Source organism: Calliopsis andreniformis, chromosome 1, assembly GCF_051401765.1.
Source record: "Calliopsis andreniformis isolate RMS-2024a chromosome 1, iyCalAndr_principal, whole genome shotgun sequence".
Classification (NCBI taxonomy): Eukaryota; Metazoa; Arthropoda; class Insecta; order Hymenoptera; family Andrenidae; genus Calliopsis; species Calliopsis andreniformis.
Genome location: NC_135062.1, coordinates 15,549,390 through 15,566,696, shown reverse-complemented (window position 1 = coordinate 15,566,696; position 17,307 = coordinate 15,549,390). Strand labels below are relative to the sequence as shown.

Sequence of the window (17,307 nt, the reverse complement as noted above, 5' to 3'; positions counted from 1 at the left end):
ACAGGCTAATCAGTCATCATCCACTTGCTCTCCTTCACGCTCTATCATTCAATGATAAAAAGAAATATTGAACGAATGAAACCTTAGTCCTACATGATTTTTCTTGACCAATTATATCAAGAAATAAGCAGGCAATGATCGACAGTCACAATCAAAACTGTTGCACATGGCACGCTGAAAATTCCGTCAGCGTTTTCCAAGGTACCTTGCAATAGTCGATTATAGAAAGAGTTACATCGCTGTACCCTCTGTAATTATGGATAATTGGATGGAAAATACTGTCAGATCGCGGCAGCCAAGGGCTGTGCTACCGTCCTTTTTCTGATTTACGCAACAGGCGGAACATTTCACGATCAGCCTTTGACGTACCACGCGCCACGAGCCCTTTACTTGCACCCTCCTTTTGATCTTTAGCATCGCGCCACTTGCAGTCAGGTAAAAGTTACTTTATTCGAGATAACGAAACGGCGCATCTTGAAACCAATAGCATTTACAACGATTCCTTTACTTCCAGACGATTTGATTCAACGGACACAGTGTCGTTTGTCTGTGCATCTTTCATTGCACATTCTCTCACAATTATGCACTTCTGTCAAGTCTTCGTCGCGTTCCTTCTTTCTTTACAAATCTTCAATTACATGGAAATGCAGAAAGAGACGAATTGAAAAACATTCAAGTATAAATTATTACAGCTTTCAATAATCGTCTAGAACTCTTTAACTGCAACTTATCCAGCTGCAGACTCTAGAATGGTCATTTATGGTCTTTGGCTGTGAGTGGCGAAAAATATACAGTCGATGGCAAGCGGCGCCGGTCCGTGGCCACGCTGTCGCGTTTCCTGTGGAAAAACAATAGCTGTCGCGCGATCGCCGCGAAAAACGTTGCATCGTCGCCAGTTCATCGGCGCGTGTCGAGCGCGAAACGAGTAGAGTACACTGGCAAATGAATTGCCGCGTCGAACCTGATGCACAACGACGAAATATGCGCGCGTGAACGGGCGAGCGGAAGGGAGCCGCCAGCCAGGGCAGATTAATGTAACGAACGGTGACGCGGACCCCTGGACCGCCGAAAATCGGGATTCGGGGCGAGATTTGCGATAAAAATGTTTTACGACAATGGACGCCGCTGTTACGTTTCGCGCGACGCCCCCGTCAGAACGCTCTCTCGCAGCTTTCACGGGTGAATGGGAATGGCTGGGGGAGGTTTTATTCGAACCTTTGGAAAAATAGATTTAGGGTAGTAGCCACTGTATTAGTTCGATCAAACGCCCAAGGAAAAAAGAGGAGTAAAATAATGAAAATTCGAATAGAATTTTAACTTTTCCGAAATTCAATTTATGTACACTTCTCTCTAAACAGAGTTAGGTTCAACTTCAATTTAGTGTGGCAGGTACAGTTTGTCTGGCGCAACTATACAAAGAGACTCAACGATTCGCATATTTCTAGGAATTGGAGCACATCATTCTGCGTATACAGTAAATATGCCAGACTCAGGTTGCAGGTACTATTGTGATCATGCGACCATTCCACGAACGAGTATTCCTGCGCTGAATTCTGACACAATAAACTCTACGGAGAAATTCCTGTCTTCTCCGTTAGGTAAAGATTCTGGACGTTCTTCCAAACGATGAAATAATCATGAATACGTAAACGTAGCGTGCCAGCGTGCATAATACACTCGATGAGCTAACAGTTTCCAACGCGACGTCCCTCGATTGACCGAAGGGAGGTCTTCAACTTTTCACGCTGCTTCTTCGCTGGGCTTCTTAATCCTTCACAAAGCGCAGAAATATTAACGCGATCCCTTACCCGGCAGCATCTCTGGCCTAATGCACAGGCCGACAGCCGAATTGACAGACAGTAATTTCACGAGATCGTAACGGTACTTTAATTAACGGATCCGCTAATTCGATCCTATTGATTCTCACCTTGGGCAGGTCGTAACAGGGGACCGTGGCAAAGGTGAGAGGATATTCTCGCGAGTGTGGACGCCAGCAGGCAAGTAGAATCGCTTCGCCTCTCTACCAGTCGGCGAAGGATGTAATTAAGCCCTGCTCGAACGATGTGTAGCGCATCGGCAACAATTAAAATAATGACTAGAATCCTAACAGTTCCGAAACGTTTCGACTGAATGCAGTAGGAATAACGTAACCTGGTGATTTAAACCGATACGATATATTTTTTGGGGCGCAATCTGGCCCGCTCCTCCTAATCGTTATTGACTGCGCCAGAGAAGCACGCAGAACGCCGATAAATTAACCGTATGAGTCAGTTTTAGCGAAGTTTCAGACCATCGAAATCGTTTTACGATACTGCGCTCAAGGCTCTCGCGACCCTTCGTGGAGCGAACGTTAACAGCGCGGGAAAAAAATACACGAAACAGTGGAATCGACTCGCTGGAAATATTTCGGTCGGAAAACGAATAAAGAACGAGAGAATCCAGAGGATAGTAAAAATTTCAGGAAGGTTCTATTATTCTACGATCTATAGAAAATATCGGTAAACTATAGGTAGAGACGTATAAAGGCTCAGAAAATGAAACATGGTTACAGAGGATAAAAAACGAACTTATAGAGTCAGGTAAATCAGACTCGATTCTTTTAAACGAAATACAACAGCAGTAAAACGGGATCGTCGCAAGTCGGCATCTTCTTTCGGCACTGTATCGATGCCACTTGTTTCCAATGGTGAAGTTCCTTCGAGCAACGACGACGGTGCAAGATAGATACTTCTCGAAGGAGCATCGATCGGTGAAACGTTCACAGAAGCACGATTCCATAAAATTAGGTACATTTGGTCAATTTATCTGAGTAGGAGTAACGTCGGCGAGCACTCGCTCATCCTCATTTTCCGCGATCAAAAATAACGACTGGTCCCTGACCGGAATGGCGAAATTTCATGCAGAGCTAAATTAGTAGAACTTTCTCGTCCGACAAGAGGAGCAACAGTTGTCTTCCAACCTATTTCAATTCTCCGATACTTCCGAACAGAGGAACGCGCTACTTCTGCGGCGGCACAATTCTCCATTGTACTCTCGACAGCACAACGTAACGTCAGCAAACGCCTTGAAAGGTCCTCGAGGGAGGAGGAGAGCGTTCAAAAGGCCATTGTTCCACTCGGGAAACAAGTGTACGAGTCATTCTTTTAAATTTGATTTAGCCACTCGGCCCGAGACCCGTCATCGCGGATCTTCCTTCGGCTCGTCCCCTCGCGGCGTTCCCTCGAAGAGGAAACGGGATCGAGGCGGCTACCCAGCCGCATCTTTCTTTCCCTTATCCTGCGGAAAGTTCACGGCCGCAGGCCGAGGTTATCTGTTTGCAAATTAACGTCGAGCCACGCAGCTTCCGCGGACGTGGCCAGCAATAAAAATGGAAATCGACAGCAACGCCCTAAGGGACTGCCAGCGGAAAGGCTCTGGAATTTTCAGTAGGTTCTCACCGATGAATCGGGGACTTAACTCGGGGATGATCCTTGGCTCTGGGGTTCAGTAACTTTATTGCGGTCTAGAGACTGGATTATTTGACGAGTTGCCTAGATGAACTTTGTTGGAAGATAGGGAGAATCGTTTCTACGAGATAAGCATACCCTCTTGCATTCTGCTACAGCTTCGACATAATTTCTTCTGTCAAGAGTACTCCAAAAAACTCGAAGCGAGTGTTGCTATTATTCTCATTTTTAAAAATTCGCTTAATTATTTTATTGAGATTTTAAAAAGCGAACTTGCTGAACCATTTCTGTCGCGTTAAATTTTCCGAAAATGAAGTGGCATTTAAAAATGGTACAGCGAGCACTCCTGAAAATTGTTTGGTGCAAGATTGTTCCAACTTCATTTAGTGAAAGCCGATATCAGTGTGCGAGATGGAGTTCGCGTCATAATTAAAAGACACGCGGAACAATGAGCAACGTGAAAAAGGCGGACTGTGAAGCCGTCATGCTCGTTGAGCGGTTTTGTAGAGTCGGACGATTCAACGGAGTTACGACGCGACGCGCCGTAGAAAGAAAGTTTATTCCGTGTCTAAAAGTTTCCTCAGCTTGGGCTTGGAATTCACAACGACTACATGTATCCACGTTTCTTCCCTCTGCTCTATTCCTGCGAGTTGCAGTGGCAGACTTTCTGTTATGAAACAGACTCGTGTGGATACTTTCGCGTGCTCTCTGCCCATTCTTAGTCAAAGTATCTGCGATGAAATAATTCAGAGGTCGCCTGAAGACGTGGGTCGTCTTCTTTGAATGCATGCCACAGGCCGAAAGTACAAGCCTGGGTCTCGAGAGAAGCAAAGAACGACGTTCAGTGAGATTAACGAAAAAGGAGTGTAGGTACTTATAACTACAACTAAAAAATTTGAAGCGTAACTAGTGAACACATAGAAATAGTATTCTATGTACACTTTTTGTTCGAGAAACAACATTTTTGCGAAAAAACCTGGCTTTGGTTCTTTGACCTAATAATATTGTGCATAGTGGAGTGATGGATCGTTGAACCAATGCAGTCATACTCTTCCTATTTACCGTAACATGCAAAAATACAAGAGGTAGTTATTTTTCGACTACAGTGATTTTTTCGCCGAGTGTAAACAGCGCAAACAACGTTAGAGTAAATAAATATGGATCGCATGCGTATCGTTTATAAATCAAGATGAACAGGTTGGGCAAAACATCCAGGGGAATTGCATTCCCAGATCATTGATTTTCTTCCCCCTCTGTATTCTCCATTCGATCAGTATTTGACGACTGTGGAAACCAAAAATACATATAAAGGGAAGGTTCAAAGGAGTACAATATTTACAATTTTCTTCGTCGATGCAAGGATCGTATGATCCTGTCTTTCTCTAAGAGAACCATTGGAAAGTTTACATTTTACCAACCGTTTGAGTGCACGAGCAAAGCAACGTGAAAGTATAGTATAATTTGTAATATAACTGAGAAGAAAACGATTTCCAGGTAAAAAGTAAATTTAAAAAAACGCATTATGAAACATATTTTCGAAAGCAAGCTTTCTATTAAAAATACCGATTAATCGGGTTAAAGACCCAAATGGCCAACGCTTTAATCGTCCCAGAAGCTGCGTGACGCCGCACAGAGACCTCAAAGAGTGGCGAACAGCGGGCAACAGCTCGATGGGCAGCAGGGAAGCAGACGTGATCGCAAATGAGAAGCAAATGAAAAAGCAGTTCCGTCGAAAGGCGTGTTAAACCGACGGTTACGTTGGACCACGTGCCCGTTGACGGCGTTCCCTACCAGCGCGACAAAAAAGAGGACAGGAAATTGTATCAAATTGGAGAGCGTTGGGATTAAGGATCCCTCGAAAGCGGGAGCGTGGTTCGCCAAGCGGTGGGTTCGCACATGCCCCGCTGATCCGACCATTGTTGTGCAAATCCAACAAAAACCGGCCCTCTAATCTCGCGAACCCACTTGAGATCGCAACATGCACCCCGCAATCGTACAATTAATTTATATAGGTATCTAAAGTACTTGCGACACCGTCCCCGTTTCCCCATTGCCAGACAAGGATATTTCGACCCTGCTGTCCGTTGCATCCTTGATAATCTTAAATAATCTCCCAACGATCCTGCACTAGAGACCGCCTCACTTCCCTAGATACCTTCCTACTCATTGTACTCACACGTGACAACTGTTTAATCCCGAAAATATTATTAAAAAATATCGTGGAACGTCGTTCATTCTCAATTGGTCGCATTATGTATTTTTTCTTCTAGGATCTGGAAGGCTTCAGACCATGCCAGTACAAAATTAATAGTATATACGTACAGAAACTAATTCTGCAACGATCGCTTCGTTATGAGAGGCAACTATCAAGTAAGTGCAATATTCTATAGTAGACAGTACTAAAATCAAAGTAATTGAATTGTCGCTGAATTCAAAAGGGAAATTCAACGAATGGCGTCATTCCGCATGTTCACCGTTACGAATTTTATTATATCATTACATTTGGATGAGATTAAACAATCGAATGGCGTATCCTTCGCGTATATGAATTGTTTAATTTTACATTCGCTTCACGTGGAAAATACGTTCATCGAGACTGTATCTGCCAAACATAATATTTGACCGTCAAATATCGGAGGGAGACAGCAATAACGCGTTTTTGAGCACTGTTATATTTTGCAACAAAATATCATGGGATCCTGGCTGAACGTTGCTCGTTGACAATGGTCTTCGATCTTCCTCGAAACGCTCAGTGATTGATAATTTCCCATCGATTACAATTTAGAACAGTGTTCCGATGACACAGCGTAGAAAGACACGCGTTATCTAATTAAAACTAATATCGATTTATATGGACATTTCGCGTGATTAACGTATCCCGCGCCGGACCCGTTATAAATGATTTAATTAAAATCTCGCGTAGTCGTTACCGTCGCGTTAATTTGATAACACGTTTAATTAACGTAGGATGAGTTGTTGATGGTACAAGTTGCTAAATCGTCGGCTATGCGGATGGGAATAACGATCGGAGTCGTTAAAAATGAGGACAGGAATAAATTATGCCGAGGGACGTAGCGGATGCACTTTCCGCAGAAACCGGGACGAAATGATGCAACGGTACTGTTTTATAATCATTCATGTGCACCTTGAGTATCATCGATTCCGTTTCGATACGATCGTCTCGAAGCAATGTAAAAAGAAACAGTAGGTATTCGATTCCGTGAACCTCGCTCTAAACGCGAGAAATTTCCTACTGGCGGTTAATTCGATATCGATGAGCAGTGATTGTCGGCTGTTCTCGAAATGCCACCTCGCGATTCGATTTCTCGCAAATAATGAAACGTAAACACAGATACCGCGTGTCGAGCAACGAACAATCGCCAGGGATATCGGCTGGGAATGATAAAATCTCGGGGAATTCTGGCGAGGCTGCGCTTCCGATTCGGAAGCTGCGTTAATCGCAGCCAGTGCCTTATGTAACCGTTTAAACGACCATCGTACGGTGGTCGGTGTTCGCTGCACGATAAACGCGACCCGGCCGAATTACGCACGGTCGATAACACTGGCTTGCACACCGGTGTTTGCAGCTCGGTCGCTTTAAATCGCGATCGGGCAGTAGTCGTTTCTGGCCTACGCGACAGGGATTCATTTCCGACTAGCACGCTTCCTCGTTCGCGAATATCTAACTTTTTTTTTCGCCGTGTCCCAGATTTTCCTACTTTCTGCATATTTCCGCTTTTGCCAGCGAGCCATTCGTTTGTCCTTGCCTCTATCTCGAACTTCGACTTTTCTTTCGTATATACCTTCCCTTTCTGCTCTGTCTCCTTTACCTCTTGACTCTTTACCCCTTTTACCCTTTTCTCCACTTTTTAATTTTCCTTCCTTTGTACTTTCTTTCCTGCGCCCTCGCTCCCCATCCCCTTCCAACGGACTCCACTTCACCTTCTCGCAACCCTTTAGCCCCTTTTCCACCCCCCTACGTCCATTTCTCGTTTTCATTTAACTCCTTCCTCTAATTCTACCCTTTCCCTTTGGCCACCTAGTTCCCTCGCTGCTCTGTCCCTTCCCCCTCGATCCCCCTTTCCCCAACCCCCGTAAACACGCTCACGCCAAGTGTTTATACACGCTGTTGCGAGGCCGTGTTTATCGAACGTACGACGGCCGTGTATCGTCGCGCACGAAGGCGACACGGTAGTGGCCGCTATCTTCCTGACTGGCTGGAATTACACCATTATTGTGCAAATTAGCGAAGACCCGTGCATGATAGGGCTGCCGGACGTCTAGCAGGATTAGAATTAACGTGGTCACCCTGAGCACCAGCGACAAACGCCTCGTGATTACCACGAGATTGGCGGTCCTTTTTGGAAAGTCTGCTCTTCTTTCATTAATTAACGAGAAGTAAGCTAGCACCTTCACGGCTGAATCGATAAATGAACTGTGCTGACATTTAAATTAATTCTGTACCTGAGAGCTGGACCAACCCAAGTTCATTTTTTTCAAAATTATCTTCTTTATAGAATCTTATTGCTTTTCTTTCACTTTATTAGAATAATAGGAATTTAGTTATATTATAAATGAAGGAAATTTAATAGTATAAAGTACTTCAAATACTATCCTGAAAAATACCAAAAAAGGTCTTGAGTCACGTTTGCTCTTAGGTACAGAATTTTCAAACAGATTCTTACTTGTTTAATTAATTTTTCTACATCTGACATCTAGAAGAATATTCATAAATTTGAAGCAATCGTTATTTTTAATATAAAATTATGAAACTTATTTTACGTTTAGGGGACTTCTTATTATAATACTATCTATAATCTGTAAAGGATTTATGCGGCAGAACAGAGTGTTTAGTTCGAAACAATTTCTACAGTAACTAGCAACGATCATGATTGCGAATCTACGGTGTTTTTCACTTACACCACGCGAATAGAATGTTGAATCGCGATCCCACTAATTTACGAACGAGCTCGAAATACGAGGCACTTTCGCATTTGCCCGCGTGCTCGCGTAACGTTCGACCTCCACTTCCGGCCGCGGGTTATCTACGCGCGATTGTGCTTAAAATTCCAACGACGCGACTGTTGCCCCTGTATCACGCCAATTATGCATCCCTCTTGCTTTAACAGCCAACTAAAATCCTTCTTACGATAAACAGCAACGGCGTAGCGTGCAGCGAAAAGAAAAAAGGCTTAACAAGGATCTCCGTTGAAGCGAACTTCCCTTATCGCTAACGAATTTCATTTCCTATTTCGGGAACTACCCACGTACGTTTACACGTTACTGACAAGATTACAAGATTTCATGTAGAAAGCTATCGATCAACCGCTACATCTGAATTCGATTGTAATTTTTATAATTGAGCGGTTGCATCGTTTAAACAATCTTAGAAACATAGGCTCGATATTTTCGTTCGAGTTGACATCGTTCTATCTTCATGGATCGTCCACGTTGCAGGGGAGAGCAGAAAATGTTGGGTCATCGGGATCATAGTCCTGTCCTTTCTCGTCTGCGGCCACAACAGACGGGCTCACCCCTCCCAGCACAAAAGTACATTGTCCTATTGTAAATATAAACTGTGTATTCCGCAAACTGTTTTCCTGACTATTTGTCGCGTTTCAGAACATATTGCGCGCCATGGCCATTTAACTGTGCGCCTGCTTATTGTACAGAGACAGCAGATGGCGTGAAAGTAACGTCTCTATTATGCACTGCTGATAAATGGCCAGCCCTATTTAACGTGGCTAATCGAGCTGCATATGTAAGGAACGCATGCGGTTATGCATTTAAGTAGGTGGTCCTTTTTAAATGAATTTCATCTAAGGTTCGAGAAATAGATCGTCACCGATGAAAGCTTATTTGCGCAACACACTTACCTAAAATATCACTGTTTTTTTTTTGCGCTTTGATAGAAAATATTTTTATCAGTGATTTGTATGCTTCTACTTGACCTTAACATTATAATATCGGTGATCTAAAATTTGTAGTAGATACCTCTTATAAATAAAAACATCTCAGCAGTTTTGGAACAAAGTTCAATCGAAATAGAATCTGTAGAATAAGTTTCCTAAGAAACCTTATCAGCAGTTTATGTTTTTTTTTTCTTTATTTTCTTATCTTCCAACCGTCATCAGTTCACACTTTTATTACCATACAAAGTAGTATCGCAAAGCATGTTCAAGATGAGGAACAATTAAAACGAAATACTTCATAAACTTACAAATTTTCAAATTGCTGCGAAGTGATCCCACATGCAATTACGAATGAGGGTTACCGTGACGATGCGTGTGTCAGTTCAGAGGCCACTAATTGAAAGGGAAAGGCCGCGCGAACGGGCCACATTGTTAACGAAATCTAATAACACCGGTCAGGAGGATACGTACACGCGGCCGCGGTTTCTTTCGTTTCGCGAAATCGAATTGATGTCCCCTCCCCCAATGTATACAAGCGTGCTGTATGGAATCGGCACGGACAGAGACTGGACTCTCCCCGCAACAAGATTATGGTAATTGACTATCCGACTTGGAAACCCCCATCAGGCATATCAATTACGTACGTATGCATCCCAACCGGGAATTTGCCTTTGATCCGCTCAAACTCAGAGGTAACACAATTCACGCCTGCGTCTAATCTCAAATGGGATTGCCTGATGGCACAAGGGGCATCGAAATGGGCTTTTCCGACTTCACAAGAACGCGACGACCGTTCCGATACCGCGCCCGGTCGTCGAGGACACCTCTTACGCCCCGACAATAATCCGGTTACTTCTTCCCTCTGCGCGCGGCCATTGCACGTATTCAAACGGAGAAATCATTTCCAGGATTTTCCTGGGGAGCCTCGCCGCGACGAGGGGAGATTTTCGCGGATTCGATCTAGCTTTCGTCATTCGAGGACGAGTAGACCGATCGCCGTTAACGCGCCGATGAACTTCGCGAGGGTTGCGATTTATCTTTTCACGGTAGTGGGTAATATTGGTCAGGTTGGATGTCCGAGTCATGAGAACTCAATATTTATATCAACAACAATTGGCTGAACGTATGAATTTCTATGGATTTTATACGCTGTGACCAAAGTCCTTAGTTACAAGGTTGCTAACTGAGCATCGTTGAACTTGAATAGACAGTTGGTGATCTAACAATCACCGTACTTTCAATTCAATTATTGATACGGATAGTTGGAAACATTTAAGATTGGCTCGATTCTAATTAGCTCTGCTATTTCTACCCGAATGATAATACATACATACATTTTATTAATGGAACAGATTAAAATAAATTTGTAACGTGGCTGGGTAAAGTAAAGTTGTTTTCAGACTAGCGTTCTATTTGATGTGCTTTTTTTCAACAGCAGCGATGCGGAGTAAGGATAAGCTACCAACGATAACCTGAAATTTAACCCGTTCGACCCTGCCGATATAAACTGTTGTAAAAGAGATGGAATATGATATTTTCTCTCACTCTATTAGTTGACGATGCACTACTGTGGTAGCAACAAAAGAGATAGTGGGGATAACGGTCACCTCTTAAGGCTAAGCTCGAGACTACTCCTCAGTCTGGCAGCACAGCTCGAGACAAATCGTCTTGGATTAACGGTTTGACCACTGACTCGAACACATCGTAGATACCAATATGACAAGATTCATTATTTTCGCCACTCTTCTGATCGTCCAATTCAACGTCGGTCTTTCAGGTAAATCAATAGATTTATGGTTCTTCCTTGGTCCCACCCTTTCTCTGTAGGGACGTAACCATCCTCCCTTCATCCCTGCGCCAATCGAAGTGTCCCTATGCTTTGCTCGAAATTTATTGCGCTCATCCTTCCGTGCGAAACAACTAGATCAAGCTGAAAAATGCGATCCCTGTTCGACAGCTTTGTCGACCAAGTGCTTCACTTTAGAGTTTTTACAAGAAATTGTTAGAACAGTTACAAGAAGATCATAATTGGTGGTGTTTTAAATCAGACATTTGTGTTTACAGATGATGTGATTGAAATGGACGTTGGAAGGAATGTATACTTAGATACACATTTTCAAAATATGTATAAAATAAAAACATGTGAACTCGAAACAAATATAGGAGAGAAATTTACGTATACGCCTTACGCGTATGACATTACTGACCGTATTTCTAGAAAAGAAATAAACTATTATCGTCCTTATAAGTACATTTATCCCCGTAGAGATGATAACGAAAAACAGGGCTGTTCTGTCTATATTTATGAGATACAGGTAGGGGATAGCGGAAAGTGGACAATAAGGACAAACTTCACGAATGAAACTATTCCTCCTATAATGTCCACGTTCAAAATTTGCTCAAGACAGGTAACATCTACGTTTATCTTGACTGGTATTTCTGTCTGAAGAAAGTAGTGGCTAACCAACTTAAATACATTTCTTTATTTCATAAGAATCTTGTTTTTTTTTTAAATTTCAATGATCAATCTTTTCATTTAATTAAAGTAATTATAACTATATTACTTACAATCGGTAATTTCATGTATACTAACCCTACAAAAATAAGGAACTGTAACAAGAGGGCGAAAAGTAGCATTGTAAAGTTGTACCATCCGTAGTAAAAGTCTTGCGGCAGGAAAGGCATTTTAATGCATTTATTGCTGCAGTAGTTCAATGTAGTGGCAGACATAACATTTTACCGTGTGAATCTCGCGAGAATACAGTGAACGCTTTGTCTGACGACGAAGCCGTGCAACCACAGAGGAACAGAAAGTGTACAACGATCTCGCGTACTGGATTCAATTTTTCTTCTTGCTCGCGATGTAGTACCTAACCTGGCCACATTTTAAATCAGATCATTACTGTGCTTACACGATCTCTAGGTAATGTACATTTTGGTTCTGCAGGAGGTCAAAGTAATACCGTCCAGTAACATAGAAGTAGTCGACGGATATTACGTGCACGCACAACTTAACAAAACGCTGATGAATCTTACTGAATGTACAGTAACTGCACCAAATGTGCGTGAACCTCATTGTTACTACCGAATATAATATATCCATAAGTATAGAATGTTATGTTTGTATTGTACGAAGTGCTGTCTTAGAATTTTCGTGGAAACCAGAATTTAACATTTTAGGGAACACGTATCGATCTCTTAACTGAAGAGAGGCAAAATTTTTATAAATTCGGAAATTGTGGATTTCGGGCATTAATGAATTTGGGCGATAAAGGCAGCTGGAAGTTGATAGCTGTCGATAATGACGTCCTGCTGTACACTGGCATCGTAAATATCATTGTAAAAGAAGACAAACTTATAGAATATGTAAGTTTTTTAGCAGATCACAAGCAGGAAGTGTAGAATGTTTTAAAAGAAAAATTTATAAATTTGTGTACATGTATAAATAATAATTTAAGACTTCGTAAGTTTACGATATGAAGCAGGCTGTACTGGACTATCACTAGCCACTTATTAAATCTTTACTAAATCATTTTTTCAATTTTCCTGGAGCAGGAAATTCTTCCATTGAAACGCGGCGTCATGGGTCATCTAAATTTCGAAATTAACACTGAGTTTTGTGAACTGGAAGATCCAATGGGAGTATTAATATCAAATTTAAAATCGTGTCATTACACTATACCTGTAGTGACAATACGTGATGAAGGCATTTGGAAATTGCGTTATACTGTTTATGGAAAGCAAGACCTAACAGTCATAACCTTTAAAGTCACTACTTATGGTAAGTCCTTTGTTTTTGTCGATTGTGAAATGAAATTAGGCAACAAAAAACATTATTTATCACTTGTTACGTATGTTGTCCAAGGTTGTATTATGTTACTTCAATTACTTTTTCAGATTTCAATTATAATGTTAACAGTAGTCTTACTCTCACGGAAAATAACGAAATTCAGCTGTTCTGTTCAGGAAAAGTTTATGAGTCGAATTCCTTATGTTTGTTTACCAGGCCTGATGGATATGTATTGAACGCATATTCTGGAATTGGAACAAGCTCGTATGATCATTTACTTAACTTTTAATAATTTTAGAAAGAAAGGGAGTTAAATGTCATGTTAAATTTTATTTTCCATTACATTTTTTATTACATTATATATACATATACGCGTAGTAAGGTCCTCGAATGCACTAAATGTGACACGTTTATTATGACAAGCACAATTTTACCCCCATCATTCTTTCTCCATATGACCGCTGATTTTTTTATTCGTACATATTTTTTATATCCTATTTCGTGTGTGTATTTTCTGCTTTTCCCTTTCTTTTTTTACTAGGTGTTACGTGCCTTTCCACTACACAATAGCGTGCCGTTGTATTACGTGCAACGGTCAACAACCCCTACCGCGTTTATTTATTGCCACATGCACTATTATTTACCGGAACAAACGGCTGTACACGAGTGTTTCTGGCTTTTAAAAATTCGAATGGCCATGCACTCCGGTGTAGTCATAAAGGCTAAGTGCTTTACAATACGACAATAATTATGGATCGACACGGAACTAGGAATACAGGGTGCTCTGATCTGACCCATAAATCGAACCGTACAATCGAAATAGTCCCATACGTCGAAAAGATTAGACAGTTATCTATATCACAATTATTGTTACCTTGAAATTAAACGAAAAGCAAATATGTTCCTAATCATTACTATGGCATTTCAACTTTGACAAAAATGTCATTCCTTGCAATTAGTGAACGCATATTCCTTTTTTAACAGGTACAGTTCGATGAAAACATACTCTAGTGTGGAATATCTGTATAATAAAAAAGTGAAACTAGATTGCACTTTGATTATTCACAAACCAAGAAAGTATGATTATGGAAGTTGGAAATGTATCCTAAAGGACGAACGTACATATGACGGTGCGATTATTTATGTCAGCCCCAACATATTGAAGGGAAACGCAACGCAGGATAGCGATAAGAAAGTGAAAGTCTCTGCAGAAAGGGTATACGCGAAGGTACACGAAACATTTAAGGTGAATATGAAATGGCATTTGTATTACATTAAATTGACGTGTAATGAATTAAAAAAGGAAGGCACAAGAAATTTACTGGTACAAACATTTTTTAACACTCCCAGGTTAAGTGTACCGCTAACGCATCACTGGACTACTGTTGGTTCCGCAGTCCTGACGGAATACCTTACACCGCTTCTGATACTTCCAGTAACTTTCATTTGGGTGAATGTGCGAAGACAATTGAACATGCCTATTCCACGCATTCTGGAGAATGGCTGTGCAACGTGGGAGTTGTTAATGGATCGGAAGAACATCAAGCATTCCTTGTGACTGTCTCAGGTGAGCATTAGTAGTGTTATAATGCGTAAGTTCGTTTGGTTCGCTTTTGACAAACGATATTTATTTCAAAGTTTGTTTGGTATAACAGTACAATCTTCTTATCTATTTTATTTATCAACCTCACAGAAGATTACATAGTGCCTGAACATTCGAGGATAGCGGCGAAATGTGGAGAGAACACAACTCTGTCTTGTATCATTCTTCCGAGTGTAAGGAACAGGGCAGTTCAGTACTGTCGTTGGATTCGTCCAGATGGTCATGGAATTTACAATAGCATGAATAATCGATACACAACCACCAAAACCCCCAGTCAATGCACTTTAATCATCGGAGGTAAGTACTGCTGTTTATTTACATGTACATATATTTGTAATTCGATAACTTGCGTTATTATATAATTTTACTCGAAGCTTTATTTCGAAGTTGCGATTATGTTTCATTGAAAATTGGTTAATAAATTAAATCCCAATCGTCGTGCTGCCGTGGCAAAATATTAATGTCGAATACAAGTGCTTTTTATATATTAACAGGAACCATCCTACATAACAATTTTATTACATTCAACACAGTATTAGAGTTTTATGCATTTTTGCGCGTGCACTTTAGGTCGATATAACATTAATTACCAACGATTGCTTTTTTTAGATCGCGCTTGCAAATTCTCTTGCACGTGTAACATGGTGAAAATAATCGTTTCTCCGCGTAATGCTTGGCTTTTGATCTCGATTTTAAACGAAAATAACTCTTTAGTCAAACGAACAATTTTCGACTGAAACAATTTACGAAAGAAACGTTCAAAAACTATTCACAGTTGTGAATAGTGTAAAATTGTAAGATTCTCCTTAACAGTCGTATAATTAGGATCGTTACTGTGACTTTGGATACGCCATACGAGTTTCCACCTTACTCAGGACAAAAGTTCCAAAGACGCATACGTTTGTACGGAAATCAAACGGAAACAAGTAAAGAACGGGGGTAAAAGTATCCAAGATGCACGCAGAGCGAATACCAAAGCGGTTCCAATTTGCAGACTCTTATCTCCACGAAACGCAACATCACTTACAAAGAATCACCAATTTCGTTTTCTCCCACCCCTTGCCCTATCCCCGACGTCGTGGAAACTTCTTCCTCCCTTCATACCGGAATACCAACTACCGTTTGATATACGCGAACACGCTCGAACAGAATCGATTCCCAAGAAGCATAAAGTACGAGGTCACTTCTCCCTCGCTGGAGAAACTTGAATTTCCACATAGACGGAACTTCTCATTGACCCTTCCCTTCTGGATTCGCGAAAATCGAGAAAAGGAAGCAAGACAACGTATCGCTAACACTAGCTTTTTGTATAAGACTCAGTCGACGTAGGAACGGTTTTCTGACAAGGAACGTCTTTTTTAATGTGAACACCCAGTTGTTAGGGAAGAATAAATCACAGAAATTGAAATATCAGTTAAATCGTTAAAAGGGTTGACTTCCGTTTCAGGGAACTACAGCATAACGGACATCGGTGAATGGACATGTGTAGCTGGTTCGAAGGACACAGATGTCACGGAAGCGAAAGCGACAGTGGTTGTTTTTGATAACAGTCCTGCACCTTTGAACCAAACTCACAGTCAGTGTGCCTAAAGCTAAAAGACGCCTCAAGAGAATTCGGCGATTGATCCCTCGCTTGCGAGACATCGACGTTTTCTCCGACACATCGATGCCTAACTGTTCTCTGCGAATCAAAGTTCATCCTGTAATTGGAAACAGCAGCGACTCGTTTGGCTGAAAGATTCACGACTGAATTACCGTAGGAACACAACTTACTTGGAGCTATCTCGACGACGACGATGGGGGCTATACCTTCGATATTCCCCAGGAAGGAAATATGCTAACGATCTACAAAGAGAAACGGTACTGCGACTACTTTTCCTTCTTTCTCAGCCTTCTCTGTTTCTTCCGCCTCCGGTCTCCGTGGCGATTTAAAATGTATAAGCCAAAGTGCTTTCCCGTAAAAATGTAAATAAAATTGATTCGACTCGACGCTTTCCCTTACGTTTCGTTTGCCCTCCGCGGCCGATCGTTAATGGCGTACGAAGAAACGTCTCCGTTCTCTGGCAGAAGGAGTAGGACGAGCAAGGGAGAAAACAATTAAGGATTGCGTGAAAATGAAATTATAACTGGGATATACACGCGGCTTCTCTGCGGACCACAGACGTTTCCCCATTAACGAACTCCATCGCGGACGAAAATAATTCCAGCGCAGACTGTCGCTGACAGGTTTTTGTGTGTTCGTTAAGAGTCGGATTTGTAAGCATTCGTTTTTCTACCGAACTCGATTTTCTTTGCGCGGACCCGATGGGCTGGGCGAAAAAAGAAGGGGTCGCGGTGGGAACGAACAAGAGGGAAAACGGGAGAGAAAAAGGGAGGAACAGCCGATAGGGCGTTCGCGAGGATTTCAGAGCGACGAAATTACTTCCATTTACAACGGTCCGATAACGAGTTATTGGATTTTGAATGATTGAAATTGTTATCTGACGTTCCTAGAGGGCTGCATTACAATATTTTCTGAAATGACTGACGCCTCGAGCCCCTCGAAAAATTATCTTC

The 17,307-nt window shown here is 41.7% G+C and overlaps 1 protein-coding gene across 2 annotated transcripts; it reads left to right on the top strand.

Annotated features, from left to right (window-relative positions):
* The first annotated feature begins 11,056 nt into the window (after positions 1 to 11,056).
* On the top strand, positions 11,057 to 16,740 carry LOC143179934 (uncharacterized). 2 transcript variants are annotated; one of them, XM_076379386.1, is made up of 10 exons: positions 11,057 to 11,135; positions 11,423 to 11,766; positions 12,306 to 12,419; positions 12,539 to 12,724; positions 12,914 to 13,139; positions 13,256 to 13,412; positions 14,133 to 14,394; positions 14,499 to 14,715; positions 14,842 to 15,048; positions 16,199 to 16,740. In XM_076379386.1, exons 1-10 carry the CDS (start codon positions 11,075 to 11,077, stop codon positions 16,339 to 16,341), a joined length of 1,917 nt encoding a protein of 638 aa, XP_076235501.1. In that variant the 5' UTR covers positions 11,057 to 11,074; the 3' UTR covers positions 16,342 to 16,740. The 2 variants fall into 2 exon arrangements, with proteins under 2 accessions (XP_076235501.1, XP_076235510.1); XM_076379395.1 differs by lacking the exon at positions 16,199 to 16,740 and having other exon boundaries at positions 14,499 to 14,740; positions 14,842 to 14,982.
* The last annotated feature ends 567 nt before the right edge of the window (positions 16,741 to 17,307 follow it).

Coding starts and splice junctions, on each gene's coding strand:
- LOC143179934 (XM_076379386.1), top strand. CDS start 11,075: ATGACAAGATTCATTATTTTCGCCACTCTTCTGATCGTCCAATTCAAC. Junction 11,136..11,422: donor ATTCAACGTCGGTCTTTCAG/GTAAATCAATAG, acceptor TTGTGTTTACAG/ATGATGTGATTGAAATGGAC. Junction 12,420..12,538: donor GTACAGTAACTGCACCAAAT/GTGCGTGAACCT, acceptor TTAACATTTTAG/GGAACACGTATCGATCTCTT.